At 36.8% G+C, this 27989-nt stretch overlaps 2 protein-coding genes across 7 annotated transcripts; both read left to right on the plus strand.

Moving 5' to 3' along the window:
* Window positions 1-821: 821 nt before the first annotated feature.
* On the plus strand, window positions 822-21179 carry LOC113728833 (callose synthase 2-like). Of its 6 annotated transcripts, none has more exons than XR_011840572.1 (44): window positions 877-1154; window positions 1849-2087; window positions 2632-2732; window positions 2978-3096; window positions 3188-3281; window positions 3675-3785; window positions 3865-3981; window positions 4137-4229; window positions 4341-4432; window positions 4562-4688; window positions 6162-6299; window positions 6397-6473; window positions 6555-6648; window positions 7802-7924; window positions 8942-9059; window positions 9518-9852; window positions 9959-10011; window positions 10095-10155; window positions 10975-11056; window positions 11145-11194; window positions 11344-11430; window positions 12485-12619; window positions 12731-12825; window positions 12904-12988; window positions 13062-13228; window positions 13326-13449; window positions 13534-13631; window positions 13712-13841; window positions 14273-14424; window positions 15305-15358; window positions 15644-15753; window positions 15854-15979; window positions 16113-16181; window positions 16259-16448; window positions 16525-16678; window positions 17116-17235; window positions 17312-17427; window positions 17588-17671; window positions 18241-18353; window positions 18447-18676; window positions 19308-19594; window positions 19703-19753; window positions 20241-20426; window positions 20638-21179. XR_011840572.1 is itself a non-coding variant. In XM_072080175.1 (44 exons), the coding sequence occupies exons 2-44, from the start codon at window positions 1901-1903 to the stop codon at window positions 20884-20886; spliced, it is 5895 nt and encodes a 1964-aa protein (XP_071936276.1). In that variant the 5' UTR covers window positions 877-1154; window positions 1849-1900; the 3' UTR covers window positions 20887-21179. The 6 variants fall into 6 exon arrangements, 5 of the variants coding, with proteins under 5 accessions (XP_071936277.1, XP_071936276.1, XP_071936279.1 ...); XM_072080175.1 differs by having other exon boundaries at window positions 18797-19594; XM_072080178.1 differs by having other exon boundaries at window positions 18797-19594; window positions 20546-20748.
* A 3665-nt stretch (window positions 21180-24844) lies between these two features.
* On the plus strand, window positions 24845-27989 carry LOC140036933 (pentatricopeptide repeat-containing protein At2g21090-like). Its single transcript, XM_072080180.1, has 2 exons — window positions 24845-27526; window positions 27632-27989. Exon 1 carries the CDS (start codon window positions 24886-24888, stop codon window positions 26653-26655), a length of 1770 nt encoding a protein of 589 aa, XP_071936281.1. The 5' UTR covers window positions 24845-24885; the 3' UTR covers window positions 26656-27526; window positions 27632-27989.

The raw sequence follows: 27989 nt of genomic DNA on the forward strand, positions 1-27989 counted from the left end.
CCCCACAAAATATTCCTCCTCAAGAGTGAAAACCTTAAAAGCGCCAAAATAAATAGGGGATAATATTGGGAACCTTCGCTGAGGTTTCTCTCAATATCACTTAGTATCCCTAAAGTTTTAAAAATTTTATTTATTTCCTTTATTTTTATTATTTGCATAGCAAAATATTTTAAAACCCTAAATTATTCTTTTGCTTATTTTACTAAATGAAATGCTCTTAAACCACTTTGTTTACTCAAAAAAAAAAAAATCACAACCTAAAAAAAATCTCTAATAGTACCATCACATCACAAAACTATAGTCTATAAAAATATAAATTTGGAAAATAAAAAAAACATTTGTAAATAAATACACTAGCACTAATTCAACTCTATTTTCTCAAAATCGATTTCTTATGAACATTTTTTTCCCCAACCTCTTTTCAACCCATTCTATAAACCTTTAAGTTGTACTAAATTACTATAAAAATTATGCAAAATACACAAAAAAATCATACCCTACTCTATCATAATCATAAAAAGAAAAAGATAAACAAAATTAATTTACTATGTTTCCAAATAAAAAATTGCATAGTCATCAAAATAAAAAAAAGAGTAAGAGAAAATATTGGAGAAAGGGCAAAGGGAAGAAAGTGAATTTTGTTTCTTTTTTCTTTAATTTTTTTGAGTTTCATTTATTAGATATGTCAATTATATATTCAGTGAGGGATAATATAGTCATTTTGCAATTATAAGGGGAAGACAAGTGATTATTTTTAAAACCTAACGAGGAGGTTTGTGATATTATCCCAATAATTAGCCACTCTTTCTCCTTTGATCACTATTGCTACAAGCAAGTACTAGCAAACTCTAGACTCTAGTTCGTTCGGTTGCCCGCCTTAGCTTCTTTCCTTGCCCGTAATGTTTCTGCTTACCTTCATGTCAGTTAGGTGCCGCCTTGTCTTCGCTCGCTCACTCGCTCTCCATTTATTCTCTCTTTCCACGTAACTCTCTCTACAGTCGTTTCTTAGTCTTCTCACACCCTTACACCTGGACTTCAATTGTTTTGTTCCATTAAAACCATGGTGTGACACTATTTACTGCAGCTCCACTGTCCCATTCCTCTGCTCTGGAAGCAGCAGAGTTTCAAGAATTTCCGAAATAAAATCTTTCATGGTAAATTTCTAGTTGTTTTTGCTGTTCTCAAGTCATCTGTGAGTCCCTTTACCTGTACTGTTCTTTTGGTAAGCTTTGATCACCAAACAGAGAAGAAAAGCATGCTGAATTCTGTTTCTTGATTAAAAGTAGGATTTTCTCTGTTTTTTTTTTCAATTGATAAGCAGCCTGGTGTTAGTTTGAGTCACTGTTGGTTAAATTCGAGTTCAGTTACTTTTATGTTGGAAAGGAAGTTGAGGTTTTGGAAAAAGAAACACGAGTTTCGATTGTTTCAGGGATACGAGAAAGGGAGTTTCGATACCGTATTTCCTCTGTTTTCTGAGGGGATACCAAATATGGGTTTTCAGGGTCATTCATGATTAAATTCTGTTTTCTCTGTAATACGTTTTGCTGTTATTTTGATGTAATCAGAGTAGAAATGTTAAGGGAATAAAGATGGAAGATGCAGCTATGGAGGGACTAGTCCAATTTTGCCACGTCTTTAATGTTTCTTGAAAGAAACTAAGTGGTTCTCTTCTTGGAGTTAGAAAGAGATGAGTGGAAATTTCTTTCTTTCTGTTTTTTCCCTCTGCGGCGACTCTTTTTCTCAGGCCACTAAAGCTGAAGAGCTGAAATTCTTGTCTTTTAGTGTTCAAATTCTTATTAAATAGTTAAGGTGTGACATTTTGTTCATTTCAATTTTGGGTTTTGACAGGTGAATTGTAGGGTAATTTGATTTTGTTGTTGGGATTATAAATTAAAAAAGGATGGCTTACCAGAGGAGGGGATCGGACCTCCAACCGCAGAGGCGTATTCTGCGGACACAGACTGCTGGTAATCTAGGGGAGTCTATGATGGACAGTGAGGTGGTTCCATCATCACTGGTAGAGATTGCACCAATTCTACGTGTTGCCAATGAGGTCGAGCCAACTAATCCCAGGGTCGCTTATCTCTGTGAGTCCATGACCATTTCAATATCCTTGTGTTGGTTGTTACTTATTACACAAATATGTGTATATGACATCTAAGCAATCCATCATCTAAAAACCGTTGGTGGATATCAACTAATTGGCTGTAAGAGCTGAGTGCATGTCTCGATGAATTTGAATACTGAAGGTTGTATGGCTGTTCAGCTGATAATGTTGTACCAACATGGTATGAGAAGAAAATATGAGTTTAAATGCTATTAATTTACTGACTGTTATGCTACACTTCTTAATCTCAAACTAGTGTTTCAGTCTGCACAAGTCATACAGGGATCAAATACTAGTTAAATGTTGTGGTACTAATGCTATCGCCCTCCTTTTTTGTGACTATAGGAAGGATGATAAGTTGTTTAGACATGCTAATGTTTATATGGTTTCCTGAAATTCACTTGTTACAAATTTTGTCTTTTAGTAGATGATTAGTACTGAAAATTTTGAGGCATTTAGAAGGGAATGAATGAAATGTATTTACACCATATTACATACTCTAATGGCCTTGCTGGGGGACTCAGGTCGGTTTTATGCCTTTGAGAAAGCTCACCGTTTGGATCCAACATCAAGTGGACGAGGAGTCCGTCAGTTCAAAACAGCCCTGCTTCAACGTTTGGAAAGGGTAATGTCAAATTTTCATGAAATTGAAATGAAAAAATTGTGTCTAGTTACTCGATGTAACTTTAGAATATTCTAGTGCTTGTATCAGCAAGAGGACTTTGTTATCAGGCTAATCCACCATATTTGGATTACCCAAACATATTCTTGCTGCTTGTCTTCATCTAAAGATGAATGAGCCATTTCTATTCCTACATTTTCCAATTAAGTTTGCCTGAGCAAATTCGTATAATCTGGATATCTTGACAGGAAAATGATACAACATTAGCTGGAAGGACAAAGAGTGATGCTCGAGAAATGCAGAGTTTCTATCAGCACTACTACAGGAAGTATATTCAGGCGTTGCATGCTGCTGATAAAGCTGATCGGTAGGTTATCTGCAGTCGTGGGCATTTATTTCTTAACAGCTAAGTGCAGATTCCTTGCTTAATGCTTCTTTATGATCTCTTTTCTGTCCAGTGCTCGACTCACAAAAGCATACCAAACTGCTGCTGTACTTTTTGAGGTCTTGAAGGCCGTTAATTTGACAGAAGCAGTTGAAGTGGCTGATGAGGTATTCTACTTTCTTTCCTTGTAGATCATAGATAATCTTGATTGTACAGGAAAGTATACTGGCAATTTGCAGAGGAAGTCTTTTCTATGCATCTGCTTGAGGAGGTTTCATCCTGTTAATTGCTTCAGTTCTCCATGTACATTTCTTCTGCAAAAGAAGTGCAAAAGGAAAAGAAAAAGAGAGTCAATTACAATAGTTACTCAACCTGTTAATGACAAGTCCCTTTGCTCACGCCGAAGACAAGTTCCTCAATTCATACTCAAAAAAGAGTTCCTTTAGTCATAACAGATTATGATAGCAGTCTCCACTTTTTCCAGAGATATAGATGCTTCCTATTTCCTTGATCTTACATCTTTCCGACCGTTTATACATCCCTAGTTTTTATGGATGTAGATTTTGGAAGCTCACACAAAGGTTACAGAGAAGACAGCAATTTATGTCCCTTATAATATACTACCCCTGGATCCTGACAGTGCAAGTCAAGCAATTATGGGATATCCTGAGGTTCGTTTCTAGTAATTTCATCAAATTATAGCTAAGGGCCAATATTCGGCATATTTATGGACCTTTTGCATTGTCACAGATTCAAGCTTCAGTTTCCGCACTTCGTAATATTAGAGGACTACCATGGCCTAAGGGTCATAAGAAAAAAGTTGATGAGGATATTTTAGATTGGCTTCAGGTTATGTTTGGTTTTCAGGTAAGTGCTGCTTCTGCTAGAGCTGTATGTGTATATACATGGATGACTGAGAAGTAGGGCATGGCCAAATGGTTGCATATGCGACTTAGAGATGAACAGCATTGCTCATTGCTTCTTGTAATGATTTTATTTGCTGAAGTATTATTCATCTACAGAAGCATAATGTATCAAATCAGCGGGAACACTTAATCTTGTTGCTGGCAAATGTGCACATTCGTCAATTTCCAAAGCCTGATCAGCAGCCCAAAGTACTTCACTTCCATAATTTCACCTAAACTGCCACCCCTCAACTTCTTCTACTTTTTTTTGTGGGATCGCCCGTGTTCTGATGATCTGTCCTGTATGTCTTTGTATTCTAGTTGGATGACGAGGCACTTACAGAAGTTATGAAAAAGCTCTTCAAAAACTACAAGAAATGGTGTAAGTATCTTGGTCGCAAGAGTAGTCTTTGGTAAGTGAATTCACCTCCTCCTCCATAAGTTAATATTCTACACTCTGCTTTTTGTTTGTATCTTTACATTCTTTTGCCTCATTTTGTTGGTTTTTAGACTTCTTATTCCATTATTGTCTCCATTTGCAGGTTGCCGACAATCCAACAAGAAGTGCAGCAAAGGAAGCTGTTATACATGGGCTTATATCTTCTTATCTGGGGGGAGGCTGCAAATTTACGATTTATGCCAGAATGCCTCTGTTATATCTACCATCATGTACGATTACTTTTTTCCCCTGTTTTATAGTGAGATATCCAATCCTTTTTGTCAACTTTGAAGGTCTCGTGTTACTTTTGGCTCTCTTCCTGCCTATTGCAACTAAAATTCTGTAAAGTTTTGCCTTTTCTTGTAACTCTTTTCTGTTATGCACATAAAATTGGAATCTGATTGAGTCCAGAAGAAGCATGTCCAGTTTGTAACACAAGCACTAAAAGATGCAGTTTTTATATATTTCTCAACGCACGTATCTGTTTCTGGTTCTGTACTAGAGCAATTTCATCTTATATCAATGCTGTACATGATATTTAGATGAAGAACAAGTGCTTATTTGATTCCTTGGTTGTTAGGTTAAAATACTATTCCTCAATATGTTGAGATCTTATTTTAATTGGTCTGGTGAATTTGAGCACAGTCAGTTACAGCATAAAAAGGAATGGTTTTGTATCATCTGCATTTAGTAACCACAGATGGTTTAGTTTGTTTTCGATGCATGATTGGACTGCCTTAACAGCTTAGTTTTCCATATATAGGTGAGCCTGTTATTTGGGTGATCAGAACATGTAGGGCAATAGCTTCAGTTGCAACCCACAAATTCCCCTGCTCTAAAGTCATGTTCTTTTGGTGTGAAGTACAAATTCCCTGGAAAGATGCATAGGGTTGGCTGTAGCTAGTGAGTTTGGATAATTGCTTGATTCTTGATGGAACTGTCTTGTCTGTATAGCCTGATAACATAAATTGTTGTGATGATTTGTCTGCCTGTGATATTCATAAACTCCACTTTTATGGTTAAAGGATTGCGTTTGTTTTGAGTGTATTCTATTCTACTTTACATAGAGAACTGATGCAGATTACGGTCTTCCTATCTTAGCTGCAAGTCAGGTCACTTAGTAGTGTCGAAAAGAAAACTGGTATCGGAGAAGTGAAAGGAATTTACCAATGGCAGCAGAAAAATGGGTATTAAGGATGGTTGTGGCCTTCTTGAATTGCTGAAGGTGTTGGGAGTTTTGTGCTTTGTTGGTAGAAGAGAGAAACACAAAGGATCCAGCCATTAGGGACTAGCGTCAAATATTAGGAAATAAAGAGAGAAGAAGAATAAGAAGGCATTGTAAAATTGAGCATCTGCAGTATCTTGGGGAACATACATATTCACTTTCTGGGCACTGGATTGTTGGAAACCTTGTATGACTGTGAATTCAAAAGAAAAAGGAAAGGCTGTTCCCAATGAAAAACAAATCTGATCAACTTGTCTACAGTAGCATATGTATTTCAATGCTTGTTGAATGCTTTAGTATCAAGTTGTTAAGGTATTAAATGAACTATGACAAAACTATTATTAGTAATAAATTTGTTGCTTCTCAAAGAACTGCACATCCAAGCTGACATATTTTTCAACTTATTATGCTCAAGTTCTGATTATATTGAATTCAATCAATCTCCTCTATATTAAGTTATTCTGCTGTTTATATTCAGATGGCCTTTGAACTTTATGGTCTGCTTGCTGGAAGTGTTAGTCCTACAACAGGTGAGACTATTAAGCCTGCCTATGGTGGTGATGAAGAGGCTTTCCTGAAGAAAGTCGTAACTCCAATTTATAACACTATAGCTGGGGTAATTGCTTCTTGCTGGCTTCTGAGATTCTAAACTTTCCTGTTTCCATCTTTAGCTTAGGTGGGTTTTGTCTCTTACTGCTTTTTCTGCCACACAGGAAGCTAAAAGGAGCAAAGATGGAAAATCAAAGCATGCTCAATGGAGAAACTACGATGATTTAAATGAGTACTTCTGGTAAGCTTCTTTAGAATAGGAGTCAATGTTTTCCAGTTCAAAAAATGTGCAAACTCAGTAGTGCTTGGCAACAAATTGCAGGTCAGAAAATTGTTTCAGGCTCGGATGGCCAATGCGTGCTGATTCCGACTTCTTCTGTATTCCTGGTGAAAGGCATCGCAGTGACAAGACTGAGGTATATACTATTTTCTGATTATACCATTCTTACCTCATTATTGTCAGTTACTAGATCCTCTCTTTTCTAATTGACTTTGAAGAGCAAAATTATTATCCTCTATTGGAGGCACAGTTCTTACATTTCACTTCAGGTATTTTTTTTTTTTTTTTGTTTTTTTTTTGTTGATAGGGCTAGACCAAATTTTGTCTTTCAAATATTATATCCTCCTTTTAGCTGCAAAAATAATTGAACTTTTACCTGTCTCTGGTGATTAGGAAAGAAGAAGATAAAATTAGTAATGTTTCTGATAATATGTTAATTGGTTGGTTGAATGGAGCTCTTTTAACGAAATTTCCTATTTAAATATAAATGTGAAGTTACTTGTAAGTTGAGTAAACGGAACAAATTCTCGTAAATACTTTGTAAAGTTGTTCTTCCTTCTCTGTATTGCATTGAGTATCCCTTCATAATCTTTGTGAAGCTAACTGTTTTTGTCCAATTTCAAAGTGCCAAATTCTTTCACAACAAAAAATTCTGGATTTTCTTATATGTTGAGGCATACCCAATTTTGATGTCATTAAGCCTATTGGTAGATATTCATACTAAAATGCTCCATATGGTTGAGCCAATTAACTTTTTCATTGCTGAAGACTACAATATTTTAGTCTTTCAGTGATAAAGGCGCAACAGTCAGTTTGGTAAGACAGCAAAACTGGTGCTTAGGTTGCTGACTTCTATTGGATGATAATCTTTCTGAGGATAAGAACTGATAAATGATGAAAGCAGAACAGGAAAATCGATACAATTTACATTTGCATTTCAGAAAACATCAGAAATACAATGTTTGCAATATTCTAATTATGTGAAACTTTGTTCACTGCTTCTCTCTTTCTCTTACCAGAATAATATACCTTTAGCTGTATGTTCACTATTAAAAAGCTTTCTTCTACCTGAAATGATTGATTACCTCTTTCGACTACTTGACCATGTTATTCATGTCATTCTTGTCTTTTGCAGCTTTTTATTAAAAATGATTTTCTTCTTAATCCCTAAATTGTTCATCCAGTTAATTTCTCTTGGACATTTTATCAGTTTCTTAATGAAGATAGTTCACTCGTTATCTGGATATATGACCTAAAGACTTGCTCTTATGTGGATGTGATGCTACCAGGAAAGTGAACGAACTACAGGGGATCGATGGATGGGAAAAATTAATTTTGTTGAGATACGCTCGTTTTGGCACATATTTAGGAGTTTTGATAGGATGTGGAGCTTTTTTATTTTGTGCTTGCAGGTAATCATTTTTTTATGTTGTGAATATATTTAGCTTTTGGCTAGAGTCAGCTTACCTCCTTGAAGTTGACACTTAATCCTTTTCAAACCTATCAAGTTTAAATGGGGTTAAATTTTCCTGTTTCTAATGGTTATATTTGCAATGTCAACCAATACTTATTTAAAATTTGAATGAGAATAAAGATCCATTCACATTATAGCACTTATACCCCCATTAAACCTGCTAATTTAAAAAAAAAAAAAAGATCCAATGCCTAGCAGGAGATGAAGTGGAATGCAACTGTTGAATGAAAAAGAGAAAAAGAAAACTGGAGAAGCCAGAATTTTACTTCCTTTATGTTTTTTTGTTGAGGACTTCTCATCCTCGAGGTTGTATCACTTGTCTTTGTTTTATAAAATTTGTTCCTCTATCTTGAAAAGAAAATCTATACAACTTAATAACAAAGAAAGAAGGATTATATTCACTCTCTCTTTTCCAGCTCTTCAACATCCCAAGTTTTTCCTTTCTTTCTCATCTTCTGCTGCTATTCATCAACTTCTTGACACACTTGACCTATGGCAATAAAACAAGGACCAGGTTACTTACTTCTCAAGTTGTAGTTCCATTATGCTGACCAGCAACTTGTTGGGAGCAGGGGCAAAAAAGCCTGCCCAACCTAGTAAAGTGGTGGGCAACCGAACGAGTATGGCAGTTAGGGGGTGGTCAGAAGCATACCCCAAGCAGCCTCCTGTGAGCCCAAAAAGCGCCCAGGGGGGGGGGGGCGCTGGGGAGATACTGGCTGCCCTCCAAAGAGATAATACAGCTCTAGAAGGATATTGTGGAGGTTTCCCTACACTTTAAGAGTACTTATAGAAAATCCCTGAGAACCTTCTGGAAGAGCATCATCAGAAAACTTATAATTGGCCCGTTTTACTTGGAGTTGTAATTAAGTGTCTCAGTAATCTGTTTGTTTTTCCTTTACCTTTTTTTTTGTTTGCTATTCCCCCAAGTATAACACCTATTATGTCATTAACACAGGCTATGATCATCGTTGCTTGGAATGGCTCAGGCGATCTTGGTTCTGTATTTGAGGCAAATGTATTCAAGAAAGTCTTGAGCATTTTCATAAGTGCTGCAATACTGAAACTTATCCAAGGTGAATGGATATCATAATCTCGTTCTGTTAGATTACATTTTTGTGATGTCTTAATGCTCTATATGTCAACTAATAGTGACATGTGCAGTCTTTCATGTTCTTTGTTGTTAACATTTTTGCTTGTTCAGTTATTTCTTGATACGTTATTTTCAAGATATTCATGCGTATACTGGATATGCTTAACCTTGTTAAAAATTCACATTGCTACTGTAAATGTAATCCTGGGAAAGGATTAGGATTTTGACAATCACACCAAATGAATCAGCAAGGTCAGCAAAAATAGTGTTCTTATCTGGTTTATGGTGCTGTACTTTTGGTCCACAATGCATAAAACCGAAAATGACTGCTTAAGTTTTGTAGGAAAGAGGAGGTCATTGTGTGTCTACATTTTTCTGTATGCCACGTATGCTGCACAAGATTGTATTTAATGTATGGCTTCTTTTTCATCATATATTCAGCTGTTCTGGATGTAATTATGAGTTGGAAAGCATGGCACAACATGTCACCACATGTGAAGCTAAGATATGTATTAAAGGTGGTTTCTGCAGCTGCTTGGGTGATTGTTTTGCCAGTCACTTATGCATATAGTTGGAAAAACACTGCTGGAATTGCGATGACCATTAGGAATTGGTTTGGAAATGGTGCAAGTTCCCCTTCTTTCTTTATTATTGCAAGTCTGATATATTTGTCTCCCAACATGCTCTCTGGATTATTGTTTCTGTTTCCCTTCATCCGCCGGAATCTTGAGAGGTCGGATTATAAAATCTTCAGGCTCATTATGTGGTGGTCTCAGGTATATAAGCTCATGCATTTCTCCTGTATTTTAAGCTTCAGATATTTTTTCTGATTCTTAAAGTCATCTTGTCATGCAATCAATTTCCTTTGCTTGAACAATGCAGCCTCGACTCTTTGTTGGCAGGGGGATGCAAGAGAGTACATTTTCTCTTTTCAAGTAAACTTTCTGAGCTTTTCTCATTGCCTGGGAAGATTTATGTATGATGTATCCTGATCACTATTAATAATCATCTATCCCAGATACACTCTATTTTGGGTTCTCCTATTAGCAGCCAAGCTGGCATTCAGTTTCTTTATAGAGGTGATGCCACGAATCCTCTTTGTTTACCATGATTGCATCTCACAGAAAGTAAATGAAGCTACACTTTTAGCATGCTTTAAATATAATATTAATCCCAGTATTAAATCAGTAGTCTAGTCATGTCACGAAAAATTTCTGTCTCTTGGCGTTCCACATGATTGATTGATTATATCATAGGTATGATCGTGAAAATGGATTCTTCCACAGTTCGTAAAATACCTATAAAGTCAATGGCTGTGGATAAGATTTATGTAGGAGAGAAGTGTATACTTTGTATTTTTAAATTACCACCAAAAAGCAGAAAAGACTTTTGTATTCAGATTCTTCTTTGTTCTTGGTCTTCATGGTGCTGGATTAAAAGGTGGGTTTGAACCTAGCAAGACTTGATGCATAATAAGCTGTCATTATACTCTATCAAACAGAATCCTTTATTAACTGGGTGTAACTTGACCTTTAGCCGCATGCATCCCTTATCTGTTCTTTTAGTCTTATCCTTTTTTTCCCTGACTAGCACCATTTAGTTTCTTGTCCATCAATTCACATTTGAGAATCGATCAGTTTCCTTGTGTCAATAATCCTGTGATATATAGTATGATTTGGACAAATTGACTCTGCAAATAGAAATTAAGATAATTTGGAGGTGTAAGGGCTGCGGTGGACCAAATTAATGACATAGTGTTTCAGGTAGATTTGTAGCTGAGACCACCATTCTGCCATGACTGCTTTATGTTACACAAAGTTCTTTGTTCAAGGAAATTAATCTGGAGGTCAGTTATCAGCCTAGATGTAAAAGATAGGCTTGACAGATTTTTATTGCAGATAAAGCCTCTCGTAAATCCGACAAAAGAAATAATGAAGGTTCACATATCACGTTATGCGTGGCATGAGTTCTTCCCTCGAGGTATCCAATTATGTAAATCTCCCTTAGAGATGTTGTGTAAATGTAAAATTGCTATTCCTCTAAATGTCTATTTATGATCATTTTACAGCAAATAAAAATATAGGAGTGGTGATTGCACTCTGGGCTCCTATCATTCTAGTAAGTTCCTGGTCATAATAATACTAATTTTTTGCAGTTCCTAATGAGATAAGTTGTCCTCATTCTGATCTTCTCTCTTGTTGCTTTATGTCTTGCTTTCTTCATCTTTCCTTTTCTTTTTACAAAATGCAGTTTCATTTTGTTCCCAGGTCTATTTCATGGATATACAGATCTGGTATGCTATTTTCTCCACAATATTTGGCGGCATATATGGAGCTTTTCGGCGTCTAGGAGAGGTTGGTTAAACTTCTCATACTCTTAGTTTCAGTCTCTTTTTTTTTTTTTGGGGGGGGGGGGGATAGTAAGGGGGGGAATGAGAGCAGTTTTTTGTTCCTCTAATCTTAGGAGGAATCAGCATTAGGTTGGTAACCTTGGCCACTTGGTACATGGACTGAATTTCGTGCTATTGAATATCAAAGATATATTTGTTGTGAAAAGACTGAATAATTACCCCTTAATCAGATCTTTTAATCAGATCTTTTGCTTAGTTGATACACAATAACTGGTCCAAACAATGAGTTGCTTAGGTACATGTTGTAGCAAACCAGAGGGGCTGGTAAATCTAGCAGGTGACTTTTTAGAATTCCTACAAGGAAGCAATATTGGTATTTGTTATAAGGGTAAAGAATGCATTTTATCACTCTGTGGTTCAATTAAGCATTTTGCATTGCTTTATTATTGATTCATTGATTCTCTGTTTCTCAGTATCAGTTGAGCTTCATTTTAAGGGAAATTGGTAATTTGAAAGTATCAGTCTCTCTATGTTTTTGAAATGACCATATTGCATTTTTTTCTGTAGAGTTCAATCATTTCTTTGAGACATAGCATGTTACACACTGTGCTCTTGCTTTCATTAATTTCCAAAACCTCCATGAATTGTTTTTGGGTTTGCTTCATAAGACTGGTAGAGGCCTACTATAGCTTGTTGTCTTGTCACCTAGAGTTTGGGAAGGTAGAACAAGGAGGAGGAAGGAAAAGATAGCAAAGAAAAGAGAAAGGGGAAAGAAAGAGAGAAATGATGATCTGAAAAAAATTCATTTAAAAAATTGCCTGCAACTAATGTGGCACTTTTTGTAACTTGATGTGCTACTTGGACTGAATGGCAAGATATCACGTGTTTCTAATGTTGAGTGGCTGAAGTGTGACTTTGAACAGTTAAATTGCCTGGAATAGTACGTTTGAAAAAGTTTATTGACCATCACAGTAATCTAAATTATTCTTTTTTGTTCTTTAGGAGATCAGATGCTTTTTGATATTTAGCTTATGAATTTGGAACATATCTTCTGTCAGATAAGAACCTTAGGAATGCTGAGGTCTCGCTTCCAGTCATTGCCTGGTGCTTTTAATGCCTGCTTAATTCCTGTGGAGAAGGGTAAAAAACCTAAGAAGGGACTGAAGGCAACATTTTCTCGGAAATTTGATGAGGTTCATATTAGTAAAATAACTTGCTATACTATGTCAGATTTGCTGTTACTTTCTTTTTGTTGGTTTCTCAAAAGTTGTTGGTAACATTTGTGTACATATTGTTGCCTTCAGATCCCATCCAGTAAAGAGAAGGAAGCAGCAAGGTTTGCTCAGATGTGGAATAAAATCATTGAAAGCTTCAGAGAGGAGGATCTAATAAATAATAGGTATTTGATGATGCTATGCTGGTAGTATTTTTCCATTTCATGAAAGCCTGAATAAATCATTTTGGAGTCATTCAATAGGGAAATGAACCTGTTGCTTGTGCCTTACTGGGCAGATCGTGATTTAAATCTCATCCAGTGGCCTCCATTTTTACTAGCTAGCAAGGTATTGTGGCACCTGAATGTCTTTCTTTTATCTCCTGGGAGAAATATGTTCATCTATCTATTTCTACATATAGCTTCCTATTGCACTGGATATGGCTAAAGATTGTGCTGGGAAAGACCGTGTCCGTGAGCTGAACAAGAGACTGACTTTAGATGTTTACATGCGCTGTGCAATTCGTGAATGCTATCTTTCATGTAAAAGCATCATCAATTCTTTGGTTGTGGGTGAACGTGAAAAAGTGTAAGTTTTACATTAGAAAAATGGAGTTCAAAAATGGAAGTTAGAATTCCGCCTTTTTTAGTTCCTTCTGTATTTACTCAATGTTTCTTACGTTCAGGGTCCTAAATGAGATTTTCTCCAAAGCTGATGAACACGTAGAGAAAGGTGATCTAACAGTAGAATTTCAAATGGGTGCCCTTCCTAGCCTTTATGAGCAATTTGTACAGCTTATCGAATACCTGGTACTTAAAATTGCACACACTTTTTGAGTTGCATCTATTATTGGATTATCTTGAGACATACTGAGAAATTTGTGAACAATACAGAAAGAGAATAAAAAAGAGGACAAGGATCAAGTAGTAATTGTGTTGCTCAACATGTTTGAGGTTGTGACCAGGGACATAATGGAAGACTCAATTCCTAGGTAAATTATAAGCATCTGATTTCTTCTGCATATTTGCTTGATAAGATAGTCCACATTTTCTGATTAATCCAGTTCTACAGTATTCTAGACTCTAGTCATGGTGGCTCTTACAGCATGCATGAGGCAATGACGCCTATTGATAAACAATATCAATTTTTTGGCACACTGAGGTTCCCAGTGACAGAAGAAACAGATGCATGGAAAGAGAAGGTAAATTCTGCCAGTGGTGCATGACATTTGGACATTTTGATGTGTAATTTTCTGCTTATTTTGCAATAATTATAGTTGCATGTAGGATTGGTGATCTAGACTCATTAGGGGTTTGTACAACTGAAAAGAATTGTCATCTTTAATGAATGGCTCATTTTCTCGATTCCTTGCTTAACATTTTGCAGTATTTTTTATAAATTTTTTAATACTAACTTGTAATTTCATTAGAATATAACTGGCAAGTGTACTTGTATAGAGGTCAAAACCTCAGTATGACATCATGAGCCAACAAAACTATTTAAATCTTCTGTACAAAATAAGAAAAAAAAACCACTGCATGACCTAAGTATGCATGCTCAATCTTTGTTAATGTGGCAAAAGAAAGGAAGATCAATTTTGAGAGACCAATCTGAATTTACCATTCTTTTCAGATACAAAGGCTACATTTGCTGCTTACTGTCAAGGAGTCAGCAATGGATGTGCCCTCTAATCTAGAAGCTCGGAGGCGTATCTCTTTCTTCTCAAATTCATTGTTTATGGATATGCCTGATGCTCCCAAAGTTCGGAACATGCTTTCCTTTTCGTAAGTTCAGATTAACTATTATAGATATTCCCACATTGAAGAGCATGTCTTAGGAATGGAGCTTAGTTACATCATTGTCTCATAGGTCTAAGAGCTAAGGATTTCATTTATGGTGCTTGAGATAGTTGTTGCTTACATACATACCCTCATATGCCTGTGCATGTGTATTAGAGTAATGTCAGCAGATATAAGCTTTGCAAATAGGACATTGATTTTGTTATATAAGTCTACATTCCGCTATGGCTCACAACAATCTGCTGTCTTTTTTGACAAGTGGTAATTAAAAAAAATTAAATGTTTAATGCTTACAATTTATAGTGCAAGGCATGCAGGTATTCGCTGTATTGTGTTTACCAGAAACATAATTATTGATCTTCTAATTTTACATTTGTTTCTTAACATGTCATCACCAGGACCATGTAATACCTTAAACTTTGTTTTATTTGCGCACTCTGTCATGTTCTGATTTTTATCCAATGGTCTGAACAGTTTGTTAGGACCATGGTTTCTGTTCTTATTGTACATCAAAGTGCTTCTTGTTACAATATGCACTATAACTAGGACTATCAATGTCAGATCTCTATTCTGCTGGAGGTAGAGTTCATATTCTGAGTAGATTATGATTTTTGCACCTTCATTTAATTATTCGGCCTCAAATTATTTACCTTCTATGATGGCCACTATGCTCCTAATTTCTGTTAGTTGTCTTACTAGTATAAAGTAAATCCTGTTTTTGAGCGCATTTCTGAAAGGAAGTATTTCAGCTGCTGCAAAGTTGTGCTTCTTCTAGATAAGCACTATTGTTTGCTTATTAATTTCACAATCAAATGTTGGTTGAGTGTGGTATTCTCATAGACATATGGATCCTTACACCTTTTAGGGAATGCATGTGGGAACTGACATCTTCTAAGCTGAAAGTTTTAACCTTCTGGAGGTACAAACATCTGTTTTTTGTCCTTTCAGCAAATCTTTTGGGAAGATCCTGTCCATAAAGCTTCAAACTGTTTATGTGGATCATAGTATGCTTGTCAATTTTCATATATTGCAAATCCTGAAGTTTCATGAAAAATTGATATTATGACCCTTCCTATGCCTATCGCGCGGAATGGAACTTGATTGTAACTGTTGACTAGACGAACGTATCTAGGGAGGATTCCTTCGACTTGAAATGATCTTCTTTCTTTTGCATCTAAGTTGGCTTGCTTTTATTACTTTGCAGTACCTTAACTCCTTACTACAATGAGGAGGTTCTCTTCTCTATAAATTCGCTGAAGAAACCTAATGAAGATGGTGTTTCAATACTTTTCTATCTGCAAAAGATTTATCCAGGTAAAATATTTTCATTTTTTGGCCCATAATTGTCCTTGCACACCCTTGCATGGCATTTGAATGGAATTTGCCAGAGCGAACCATAAGAAATTTGTTACAGATGAATGGGACAATTTTCTTGAGAGAGTTGATTGCAGCAGTGAAGAGGATCTCATGGGAAATGTAAAATTGGAAGAAGAACTCCGTCTATGGGCATCTTACAGAGGCCAGACATTAACAAAAACTGGTAAAGAATTTATTTTGTGCTTATGCCATCATTTGAAGAGCATGCATAAAGGACTTACAGCTTGATATTTTATGTGCTTGCTTTTTACCTTTCCACAATTTCCCCTCCATTTTCTGCTGCTGGATTGATCAAGTGCGGGGCATGATGTACTACCGGCAAGCTTTGGAACTTCAGGCGTTTCTTGATATGGCGAAAGATGAAGGTGTCTAGAGAAATTTAATTCTCCTGTTTGTCACTGTAATTCGAGTACTGATGATTTTAGTTATTGGATTCCTTTAGAACTGTTGAAAGGCTACAAAGCTGTTGTATCAAATACTGAGGAGCAGTTGAGGAATGAGAGGTCCTTGCTAGTTCAATGTCAAGCAGTTGCAGACATGAAGTTCACATATGTGGTTTCCTGTCAACAGTATGGCATTCAAAAGCGATCCGGTGATCCTCATGCAGCTGATATTTTAAGGCTTATGACAAAGTAGGTTGATGAAATGGTTTTCCTTTGAATTTTAGTTGGCAATGGTCACTTGCATTTACCTAATATTTTCTGGTAGATATCCCTCGATTCGTGTTGCTTACATTGATGAGGTTGAGGAACCTAGCAAAGATAAAACCAAAAAGACGGTAGAGAAGGTTTATTATTCAGCTCTTGTCAAGGCTATGCCGAAGTCGGTTGACTCTTCTGAACCAGATCAAAATTTAGATCAGGTATTTATTGTAAATTCACAAGACATCGATTTGAATTCCCAGGTACAGTAAAAATTTTGTTGTATTTGCTATTTAAGACTCCTGATCTGTAGTTTTGAGTTTTTCAGCATTAGTTGATATCAATCTTGTGATGCCAATATGAAGTCCATTTTAATTAGTTATGTTCATGATTCTTGTCAATGGTGTTATATCCTTATTTTGTAATATTGCATTTTCTGGTGAAATATGTTGTAGATCATGGTGAAGCTTAATTCTTTGTGATTTTACTCTTGAATATTTGACTGCATTTTTTAGTGCTTTGAATTAGATCGCATTTGCAAGATCTTATATAATTTATACAGGTTTATGGTGATGTGACCAAATGGTACCATTTAGATTCATCGCAATTTCATACATGTAAACCTCTTATTTTTGGCTGTATCATAATCTCTTGTCAGGTTATATATCGAATTAAACTGCCAGGGCCAGCACTAATGGGTGAAGGAAAACCAGAAAACCAGAACCATGCAATTGTCTTCACACGTGGAGAAGGATTGCAAACCATAGATATGAACCAGGTATTTACCAGGAAATTGACATGTGTGCTAAGATTTTTGGTATTGTATGAAAGGCTCCTTATTGTCTCATGTATAGGATAATTACATGGAAGAGGCCTTCAAGATGAGAAATTTATTGCAAGAGTTTCTTATAAAGCATGGCGTGAGCACTCCAACAATACTGGGACTTAGGGAGCACATTTTCACGGGCAGGTATTTATACAGTTGTTAATGTACCTGAATTATGGTCTTCATGCTACCATGAAATAGATTTGTAATGGTGTGATAATTACAGACTTTTAATTGCTATCTTTTGTATTCTCCTTTCTAGTTTTCAGCCTCTGAATTTATCTATGACTTTTTATCTCTGCAGTGTTTCTTCGCTTGCATGGTTCATGTCAAATCAGGAAACGAGCTTTGTCACAATTGGTCAAAGATTGTTGGCCAATCCATTAAAGTAAGTCACCTGGATGCAGTCTCCAAAATTTATTCGTGAAGTATGCAAAGTTGTCAATCTGAAACTTAGATAAGTATCTCGTTCCTCATAAATTATGTTAGCTGGGGATTTTACTTCTAGTTGTCTCATGAATACTGGTGTTTGTAGAAGTGATCAAGAATGTGACACAGTAGGATCTTGGAATTTCAGACAATCTGGATAAACCACAGTTTTACTTGCAGTTCTGGGAGGATGGGCTCTAAAGATTTGATTGAGGGATTAAATGGAACCAAAAGGCAATTTTAGCTAAGCATCCAGTGGGTTTTTTTTTTTTTTTGGGGGGGGGGGGGGTGGGTTGAAGGAGTCAGTGTAATTGTTTCATAGTCATTTGAGCTTTCTTGTAAGTTCTGCTTGATTACCTGCATAATTAATTGGTACAAAAAAGTTAAGCTCTTATCTCTAATAGATGGTTATCTTTGTAGAACTAATTAACAATAGTATCCAGAAAATGTGTGGCTTGGTCATTAAGTTATTGCTAATATCAATTATCTTCTTTTTCTGTTTGTTTGTCTTGTTCATTGAGTTTCCAGGGTTCGTTTCCATTATGGCCATCCCGATGTATTTGATAGATTGTTTCACCTAACTAGAGGTGGCATTAGCAAGGCTTCCAAAACTATCAACTTAAGCGAGGACATATTTGCAGGCATTCTCACATCTCTGAAAGTTTCCTAATTATGTAGTTTTGTTGGATTCTGGATTTTGATATTTTAACACTTTATTTTTCCTGCTTATCTAGGTTTTAATTCTACGCTCCGTGGTGGCAATGTCACTCACCATGAATACATACAAGTGGGTAAAGGTAGGGATGTGGGCCTTAATCAAATTGCACTCTTTGAGGCAAAGATAGCTAATGGCAATGGCGAGCAGACAATGAGTCGTGATGTTTACAGGCTAGGTCACCGGTTTGATTTCTTCCGCATGTTGTCATGTTACGCAACCACTGTTGGGTTTTATATTAGTACCTTGGTATTCAACCTATCTTTTTGATCTACTTGATAATATTATACCAATGGAAAAGTTATTTATTTATTTATTTGTTTTTATCTCTCTGGATTAATACTTTAAATATCTTGGTCTTCTTTGCAGATAACTGTTATTATAGTCTATGTATTTCTCTATGGTCGTCTGTATCTTGTCCTTAGTGGTCTTGAAGAGCAATTGAGCAACCATCCTGCAATTCGTGACAATAAACCTCTTCAAGTAGCTCTAGCTTCACAGTCTTTTGTGCAAATTGGACTTCTAATGGCTTTACCTATGATGATGGAGATTGGTCTTGAAAGGGGTTTCCGAACTGCATTAACTGATTTTGTACTTATGCAACTACAACTTGCTCCTGTATTTTTCACATTTTCTCTTGGAACTAGAACCCATTATTATGGGAGAACATTGCTTCATGGTGGTGCACAATACAGAGCTACAGGTCGAGGATTTGTTGTGTTTCATGCTAGGTTTGCAGACAACTATAGATTTTACTCTAGGACTCATTTTGTCAAGGGAATTGAACTGATGATTCTGCTACTTGTATATCACATATTTGGTAAAGCATACCGAGGTGTTGTCGCATACGTACTGATAACAGTATCAATTTGGTTCTTAGTTGGAACATGGCTTTTTGCTCCTTTCCTCTTCAACCCTTCTGGATTTGAGTGGCAAAAGATTGTTGATGATTGGAATGACTGGAATAAGTGGATAAACAACCGCGGTGGTATTGGTGTGCCACCAGAAAAGAGTTGGGAATCATGGTGGGAGAAAGAACAGGAGCATCTTCATCATTCTGGGAAGCGTGGTATAATAGTGGAAATACTGCTGTCTCTGCGCTTCTTCATTTATCAGTATGGTCTTATTTATCACATTTCAATTACAAAGGATCACAGAAGCTTTCTGGTATTTGATTATTTGCACTTCGTACTACATCCTTATGACAAAGTTGTTAACCTCTTTGACTGAACTAGCCTTTAACTGAATTTATTTTATTGCTGTTTCTGTTTCCAGGTTTATGGTATTTCATGGCTTGTGATTTTCTTCATATTGCTATTGCTGAAGGTGAGCTCAGTCAAGATTTTAATCGTTTATATTTTTTTTACAAGCTTGTCCAGTATTATATATTATTTTTCAGATGGTCTTATAAACTAAAGAAATTAGAAAGAAGAAGAAAGTTTTGCAGCATAAGAGGCTTTCTGCTATGTTCTAGTGTGAGATGAACTTGTATGGCATAGTTCCCTACTTTTGTTTCTTTGATGCTCCAACTGGGGTATCCGGGGAATAACTCTGTAACTGCTGGTAGTTTTTTATATCACACACAAACAATCAAGTAATCGTGTCTGCTGAATATAGGTTTCGTAAGTTTTTATAATAATGATTGACAGAAAACCATGCTCTACAAAGGACGGAAATTTCAAACATTTTAGAGATGTTTCCAGTATAATGGCTTTTGTGTGCTTGGGTTTCAAACTGATGATTAGTTTCTGCTTGATAAGGATTTGTAAAATGACCTTGTACTTGTCTTTCATTTCTGGTTTAATCTTTGCAGGCTATATCATTTGGAAGAAAGCGACTAAGTGCTGATTTTCAACTTGTGTTTCGATTAATCAAAGGCCTCATATTCCTTTCGTTGGTTGCAATCCTGATTATATTAATTGCACTTCCTCACTTGACATTTCGGGATATTATAGTTTGCATCCTTGCATTTATGCCAACTGGATGGCGATTACTTTTGGTGAGTGAAATCTTTCCTAAGTCTGATATTTCAATTTTTTTTTTCCCTATTGATTTGGATCCCTATTTCAATTGCATTTAAGTAAATTTCAGAGGAGTTGACTAGTATTTCCACATTAGGTTTGTGATTTTCCATAACCATATCCAACACTTATGTCTTCAATGGTTGGTTCTGATTTTTCACCCTCTGCTACACCTGAAACAAAAATCAGATTGCTCAAGCTTTGAGGCCTTGGGTTCAACGAGCTGGGATATGGGGATCAATCCGGACGCTTTCACGGGGTTACGAAATGTTAATGGGCTTGCTGCTGTTCACACCCGTCGCCTTCTTGGCATGGTTCCCTTTTGTCTCGGAGTTCCAGACACGAATGTTATTCAACCAGGCGTTTAGCAGGGGTCTGCAGATTTCTCGTATCCTTGGTGGTCCAAAGAAAGATAGATCCTCGAGCAACAAGGAGTAATCGAGTTGGAAAACAAGGTAAACTGGTGTAAATATTTTTTAATGCAAAATGCTCCAGGTAAACAAGGACCCTGCTGGTAGATTTCGTCGAGGATGCAGTGCAGAAATGGCGTGCTTTAGTAAATGCAGCTGCTCTATTTGTATAGCTTTTCGAATGCTGCATTAAGGCGCACAAGCAACAGATGCACAGTAGTTCAAAAGTTGTAGCAACTTTGATCAGATGAATGGTATCATAGTAGCAGAAACAAAATGCCCATTAACACATCAATGGCTTCGAGAATAATTTAGCAGGAATTACATCGCCTTCTGTCAGGACACCTAATCAAACAACCAAGCTAATTTCTTTTGCAGTTTTCAAATGAGCAAGGCAACTAACCAGAGAGGAAACACGATTTATAGGACTCATATTGTTGAAATACGTGAGACTGGGAGGAGTTACAAAGCAAATCACTAAGAAAAGCCATGGTTTGTCTGTAAAACTCGCAAAAAGAGCAAGAAACCAACAGAATTTTTTGATGATTAAATCATTGCTAGTTCCTTGTAGTTCAAGAAATTATGCAAGAAGGCAACCTAAACGACACAAATTGTAGTAAAACTAACAATAGTATCTTTTGTTTGAGGGTCCGATGTAGTCACAAGCATAGTCAAGTGCTTGAAGGACTAGTTTATGTGCAATTGTTAGCTCCTTCATTTTCCTTTGCATTTCATAAACAGACTTCTCAAATTCTTGTTCTTCTGTAAGTCTCCTCTGGCTTTCGTCTTCAATCTATTGCGTTTCCTCTCCGCCACCATTTTTAGCCATTCCTTTTCCCTTTCTGCTGCTGGCAGTTATAGGTACAATGCAACAATCTACATGTACCCCATATTCACAAGAAGCACTTGTACAATAATGAAGCCACTGAGTTTGATCGATCATTTTGCGACATACATCACAAGCATGGTTTTTTGTCTTTGTGTGGATGCTCAAAGATCAGCTTAAGTACATGTGAATGCTTGTTGCGAATTTGGACGGTTTTAGGCAAAGAAGCGCATTGAAGATGGGGATCAAACTCGCATTGAGCACAGCTTAAGCTGAAGGATTTACCTTCGGACAAACAAGCGTTGCAAGTATAGGATTGGCTTGAGTACGTTGGGGTAGGGAGGAGAGTCAGGGGATGAGGATGAGAAGGGTGTTGCTGGAACCTTGGAGTGTTGAGGCAGCTATCATGGAGGAAGTAGTTACATGATAGACATCCATGGAAGGGTTCTTGAACAAGAGTCTCACAACCATTGCAGTTTATTTCCTCACCTTCTTCAAGCATGAGGGACATTAATACATGGTGGTGGCTGAAATGCTTGTTTTCTTGCAGATTCTTCGTCTCTCTCTCTTTATCTGAATGTTTTCAGGTTAATTTGGGTTGGGTGAGGGTGTAGTGCCGTTTAGCTGTGCAAATATATAATACTACAATGGTGCTTGGTGCATGTATCAAGCCAAACTTCCCCCAGCTTTCCCAAATATTAAAAGAAGAGGAAGAAGACCAGCCAACTTGCTTGCTTCTTGTAAATGGTAATCCTGCAGTTTAAAACTTTCCTGTACGTGTTTTGGTTGACTACAGCTCTAAACAGTGCATGTATAAACAAGAAGATGGTTTTGTAGTGGATCCTAATTATATTTGGGGATGTGAATGAAAATGAAATGTAGTCCTTTGTATTCCCCTCTCAACAACTATGAGTTTTCTTCGATCGCTTTAAGATCTAATTTTTTGTGGATACAACCATAGAGTTAATATTAGGGATACAGTATATATAAGATCATTATCAGGGGGTTAAGTTTAGAGATTTGAGAGAAAGATTCTTGTAATTTGTTCTAAATAAAATTCCAATTTGGCCTGAAGGAAAATTGTTCGGGCATGGCTTTGACAATGGAGGAAATGCTAGAAAATAAGTTTGATTGACTGTTGACACCACTCAAAATAGTACTCCAAAGGCATTATGATTTTGAAGCTATAACAGCTAGCACAACACTGCAACAAAGCTGCTACAAAAATAAATGAATGAGAGTAAGCACATCAAGCAATAAATGGTACTGTGAAGTATAATGCACTGAAGTTTTCTGCTGTGTCATTCTCTACCCCTGTACCACTTCTGAAATTAGGAATGCACTTCCATCTTGCTGAAGATGTGGAACTCTTGCCTTGCTAAATTGTGCTTTAGTTTTTGTACATTAGCCTTATATTCTGCTTCACTAGTGAACCTAAAATTGGCAAACAATAGCAACAAAATTGCATTGTACGTATCTTATTTATGTTAATCAATCAAATTTGTTAGGTTAATACGATCTACAAAACCAAAACCTAGGGGCAAGAGGAAAGTTCAACTTATAGGACAAATTCTTGTGAAAATTGAAGCTATGACAAGTTGGTAACTGTAGTAGCTCTACTTGTTGATTGCAAAGAAGAACAATGAGGATGACTCTAGCATTTCTAGGCTGTAGATCATTACCGTTTTACTTGAAAAATTTGTCTATTAGAAACATGCCATAAAACTTGGCTGCAAAACGGACCACATAATTGTCCATCCATGGGGTCTGCCCCATTTTCAACATATTTTTAACTTTCAAATTTTGCAAAGTTCAAGTGGAGAGTCATGTTTTTAAACTCGGACCGGATCCACCGGTTGAACCAGAAACCGGCCAAGTGTCCTGTCCGAGCTATTTTAAAAAACCAAATTGGTCAAGACTCAGTCAAATCCGGTCAAAATCGGGTTTGACCGAAAACCTGAAGAACTGGTAAAAATCGGATTTTTCTTATTCTCCATTTAAATTCTTTTTTCCCTTCCTGACCTCTTAACTCCAAATCCTTGTGAGCTCTCCCTCCTCTGCAATTCCATTTTCACTCTTTGACTTCAATTCAGGCATCAAAAATCAATGTTTTAACCTTTTTTTAAACAAGATATAATCTTAGATCTTGTATTGAAAAGAAAAAAAGAACCAAGAATGCAAAAAAAGGAGTGGAGAAGAGAGCAATTTCAAGAAAATAGATAAAAGCATGATATTTCATGGGTTCGAGAACAAATAACTAATAAATAAGAATGAAAATGAAATTAAAAACAAAAAAAGAAGAAGAAGAAGAAAGGAGTTGCAGAATGGCAGAGAAAAAGGAAGATGAAATGCCCTATGGAATGCGTCAACCGTCAGGAGTAGAGGAAGAAATAGGGTTAATTCCACTTTGTCCCCCCAAACTTTGGACGATTATCCACTTCAGTCCTTAAACTTCAAAATAGAACACTTAAGTCCCTAAACTTATAAATACCTCCTACTTAACTCCGTAAACTTATAAAATGGGACACTTAAATCCCTAAATCCTTATAAAATGGGACACTTCGACCACCAACGACATTCAGGATTTGTTAACAATTTTCCTTAAGTGGGAGATTTTTTTTGGGAGATTTTTTTTTTTTGGGTTTTACTGGAAATGCATTTACATACATCAACATGTTTACACTTTGCTATTTCGTTGTTTACAGCAATATAAAGTTGAGTCACTTCTTTGTAGAGTTTCCAATGCCTTTCTTTTTTAAATTAATATTTTACTTAGGCTCTTAATGACGCACCATTATTTACTTGGCCATCTTTACCTTTCTTTCTATTGTAAATTGTAATGACTTGTATGTCGTATAAAGTAGCATTTTTCTTTTACTAATCCCAAGATTAGCTAGATAAACATATTAACTTGAAGTCAAACTAAACTAAGATAATGGCTACGACTCTCCGTTAATCAAATAAGGGAAACGAGAGTAAGAATTATTTCATTAATTTTTTGTGGATTCAATTATGGTTTGACTAAATTAGACGAGTTTGAGATTTCAAAGAATATAGAATCCTAACATTTTTCTCCTCACTGTCCTGTAGTCTTAAACTTCTCGTACTTTAATTCAATTACTAAGAGAATATACAAAACTAATTTATCTGTAAAGTTTAAGGACTAAAGTTAGAATTGAAATATATGTTTAACGGTATAAAATGGATTTATGTAACCGACATCTCTTATTACCATATTCTTCTATGCAGCCAAGTGAAGGACTCTCGGCCATTGACCCGATACCTCGTTACACATCCCTTATTTCGCAATGCATCAACGCTAAAAACCTCAAGCTAGGAAGACAATTACACTCGCTTCTCATCAAAACAGCGCTGACTCTCAACACTTTCGTCACGAACCGTTTGATGGATATGTACTCCAAATGCAACTCCATTGCCTGTGCTGAGAAGGCCTTCATTGATGTCCCGGTGAAAAACAGTCACTCCTGGAACATAATTATATCTGCCTATGCCCAAATGGGATGGTTTTCGAAAGCTTACCAACTGTTCGACCTAATGCCTGAACGAAATGTTGTGAGCTACAATTCAGTCATTTCAAGCCTAACAAAACATGGGTTTTACAGGGAGTCGATAAATATCTTTAAAAGAATGCAAAAGGAGGATTCTTTAAGGATTGATGGATATACCGTTGTTAGTTTAGTGAATGCTTGTGCTAGCTTGGGTTCGTTGAGGTTGTTGGGTCAAGTACATGGAGCTGCTATTGTCAATGGTTTGCAGTTTGGTGTTGTTTTATGTAATTCCTTGATTGATGCTTACGGAAAATGTGGGAGGCCCCAGTGGTCATATATGGTTTTCAGTCATATGCAAGAGAGGGATATTGTGTCCTGGACTTCGATTGTGGTTGCTTATGCACAGGCAGGTAGATTAGAAGAATCTTGTAAGGTTTTTGATCAGATGCCGGAGAGGAATGTGGTTTCTTGGACTGCTTTGATCTCAGGGTTTGCACAAAATGGTCAGGGAGAGAAGGCATTGTATCTGTTCTCCCAAATGTTGGAAGAAGGTATTGTTCCTAGCGCATTCAGTTATGTTAGTGTTTTAAGTGCTTGTGCAGATTTAGCTCTTGTGGAAAGAGGGAAACAAGTCCATGGGCGTATCACTAGAGGTGCAAGTACTGCTGATTACCATAATGCTTATGTGGTCAATGCTCTGGTTGATATGTACTGTAAGTGCGGAGACATGAGGTCTGCAATGACATTGTTTAAAAGATTCCATGACAAGGATGTTGTTACGTGGAATTCAATGATAACTGGTCTTGCACAAAACGGTCAGGCAGAATCTTCACTGGCCCTATTCAAGTGTATGAGGGAAACACGTGTACATCCAAATTATGTTACTTTTCTTGGAGTTTTGTCTGCTTGCAGCCATGCAGGTTTGGTATCTGAAGGATTCCAAATTCTTGACAGAATGGAGAAAGACTTTGGCATAGTCCCTCGGTTGGATCACTATGCTATCTTGATTGATTTGCTAGGGCGCAAAAATAAGTTCAAAGAAGCATGCGAATTAGTGGAGCGAGCTCCCGAAGGATCAGATCATGTTGGCATGTGGGGTGCACTTTTGAGTGCTTGCAGGATCCACGGGAACATACACCTTGCTACAAGAGCAGCAGAAGCTTTGTTTGAGCTGGAACCAGAAAATTCAGCAAGATATGTAATGCTGTCTAACGTATATAGTGCAGCTGGATGGTGGGATGAAGCTTGTAGAGTCAGACATCTTATGGATGAAAGGGGTCTAAGTAAAGAAGCAGCTTATAGTTGGATAGAGGTGAGGAACATCAGGCACGAGTTCATATCAAAAGATAGGACTCACAGTGAAATAGAAGAAATGCTTCGCAAGCTTGTAGACCAAATGAAGGATGCTGGATATATACCTCTCATTCCAATATTATTTTTCCCCGATGATCGAGTATCTTGAGGCATTAAGTAAAGTTGATAACACTCTATTTTGCCGATGCATGTTGCGGAACCATGGAGTGACTGGTCACTTGTTGATCCTGTTGCGGGCTCTGAAGATATATGCTTGCCAGTTGCTAATCTTCAGATAACTGCTTCCATGCTTAAAACTCGCATATCTCATATATGAACTTTCAGGGTTATTAATATCCTCCACATCCTTATTGGGGTCTTCTGTCAGGTTTATTTCAATTTCAGCTCTTCATCATTGGAAACTTTTTATCTTTTTAGAATTTTAAGCTGCAGATTTCTAGCTTTTCAGGACTGGCACATATAAGTTTTCAGGTGGATGAGTTGCTTAATCCACTCCTATTTTTTATTTGGTTCATCACAGCTCCCTTTTGTCTCTTGATTCTTCTTTCTGATGTCTAAATCTTCCTCTTCTGGTTCTTCTGCCCCGCCAGCTTGGTGGTCTTCTAATTGTTGATTCCTTGCACAATTTAAGTGCGCCCCAAAATCACATTTACTACAATGACAAAACCAGCAATTTTTTCCCAAGTATTTATCACACATGTCACACTCAAGCACGATGTTCTTGTTGTTGAATTAACCTGATTTTAAGTTCACGAGGATGGAGCCTGCCAAGCATTACTGAATCAGGCAAAGAGGCGCAATGCAAATGGAGGTCGAACTTGCAATGAGCACAACTGTAGCTGAAGCCACTGCCTGTGCCTCCACAAGCATCACAGGTGTAAGAATGGCTAGAATTGGTTGGAAATGAGAGAAAGGTCAAGGGATGAGAAGGGTGAGATGGATTCCGCACAGAACTAGGTGCTATGAGACAATAGTCATGCAGGTAATAGCAGCATTTCATGCAGCCATGGAAGGGCTCGGTGAGTTGCTTTTCACAGGCATTGAAAACAACTTTTTTGTTATTTTCATCAAGCTTGAGGGAAAACAAGAAATGATCGTGGCTGAAAATGTCGGTTGTTTCGCAGCCATTGCAGTTGATTTTCTTACCTTCATCAAGCATGAGGGGAATCAAGACATGGTGGTGGCTGAAATGTGCTTTTTGTTGTAGGTTCTTCATCTCAGTTGTCTGTGTGCATGCCTGTGAATCTATTGATATATATTATATATAATGGTGCACCATGTAGCATCCTACCCAAAAAAAAAAAGAAAAAAAAAAGAAGAAAAAGTCCAATCTAGCCACCTTGGCTTATGTTAATTGTTAGATTTAGAGAAGGTATAGTTGCACTTTCGTTGTTCAGTGTTGCTATTGAATTTACTATGTTATTTGTTCTAAAATCACATTATATTATTGAATTCGCAAAAAAGGTCGAAAATATTCAGATA

The sequence above is a fragment of the Coffea arabica genome, chromosome 2e (assembly GCF_036785885.1).
Source record: "Coffea arabica cultivar ET-39 chromosome 2e, Coffea Arabica ET-39 HiFi, whole genome shotgun sequence".
NCBI lineage: Eukaryota > Viridiplantae > Streptophyta > Magnoliopsida > Gentianales > Rubiaceae > Coffea > Coffea arabica.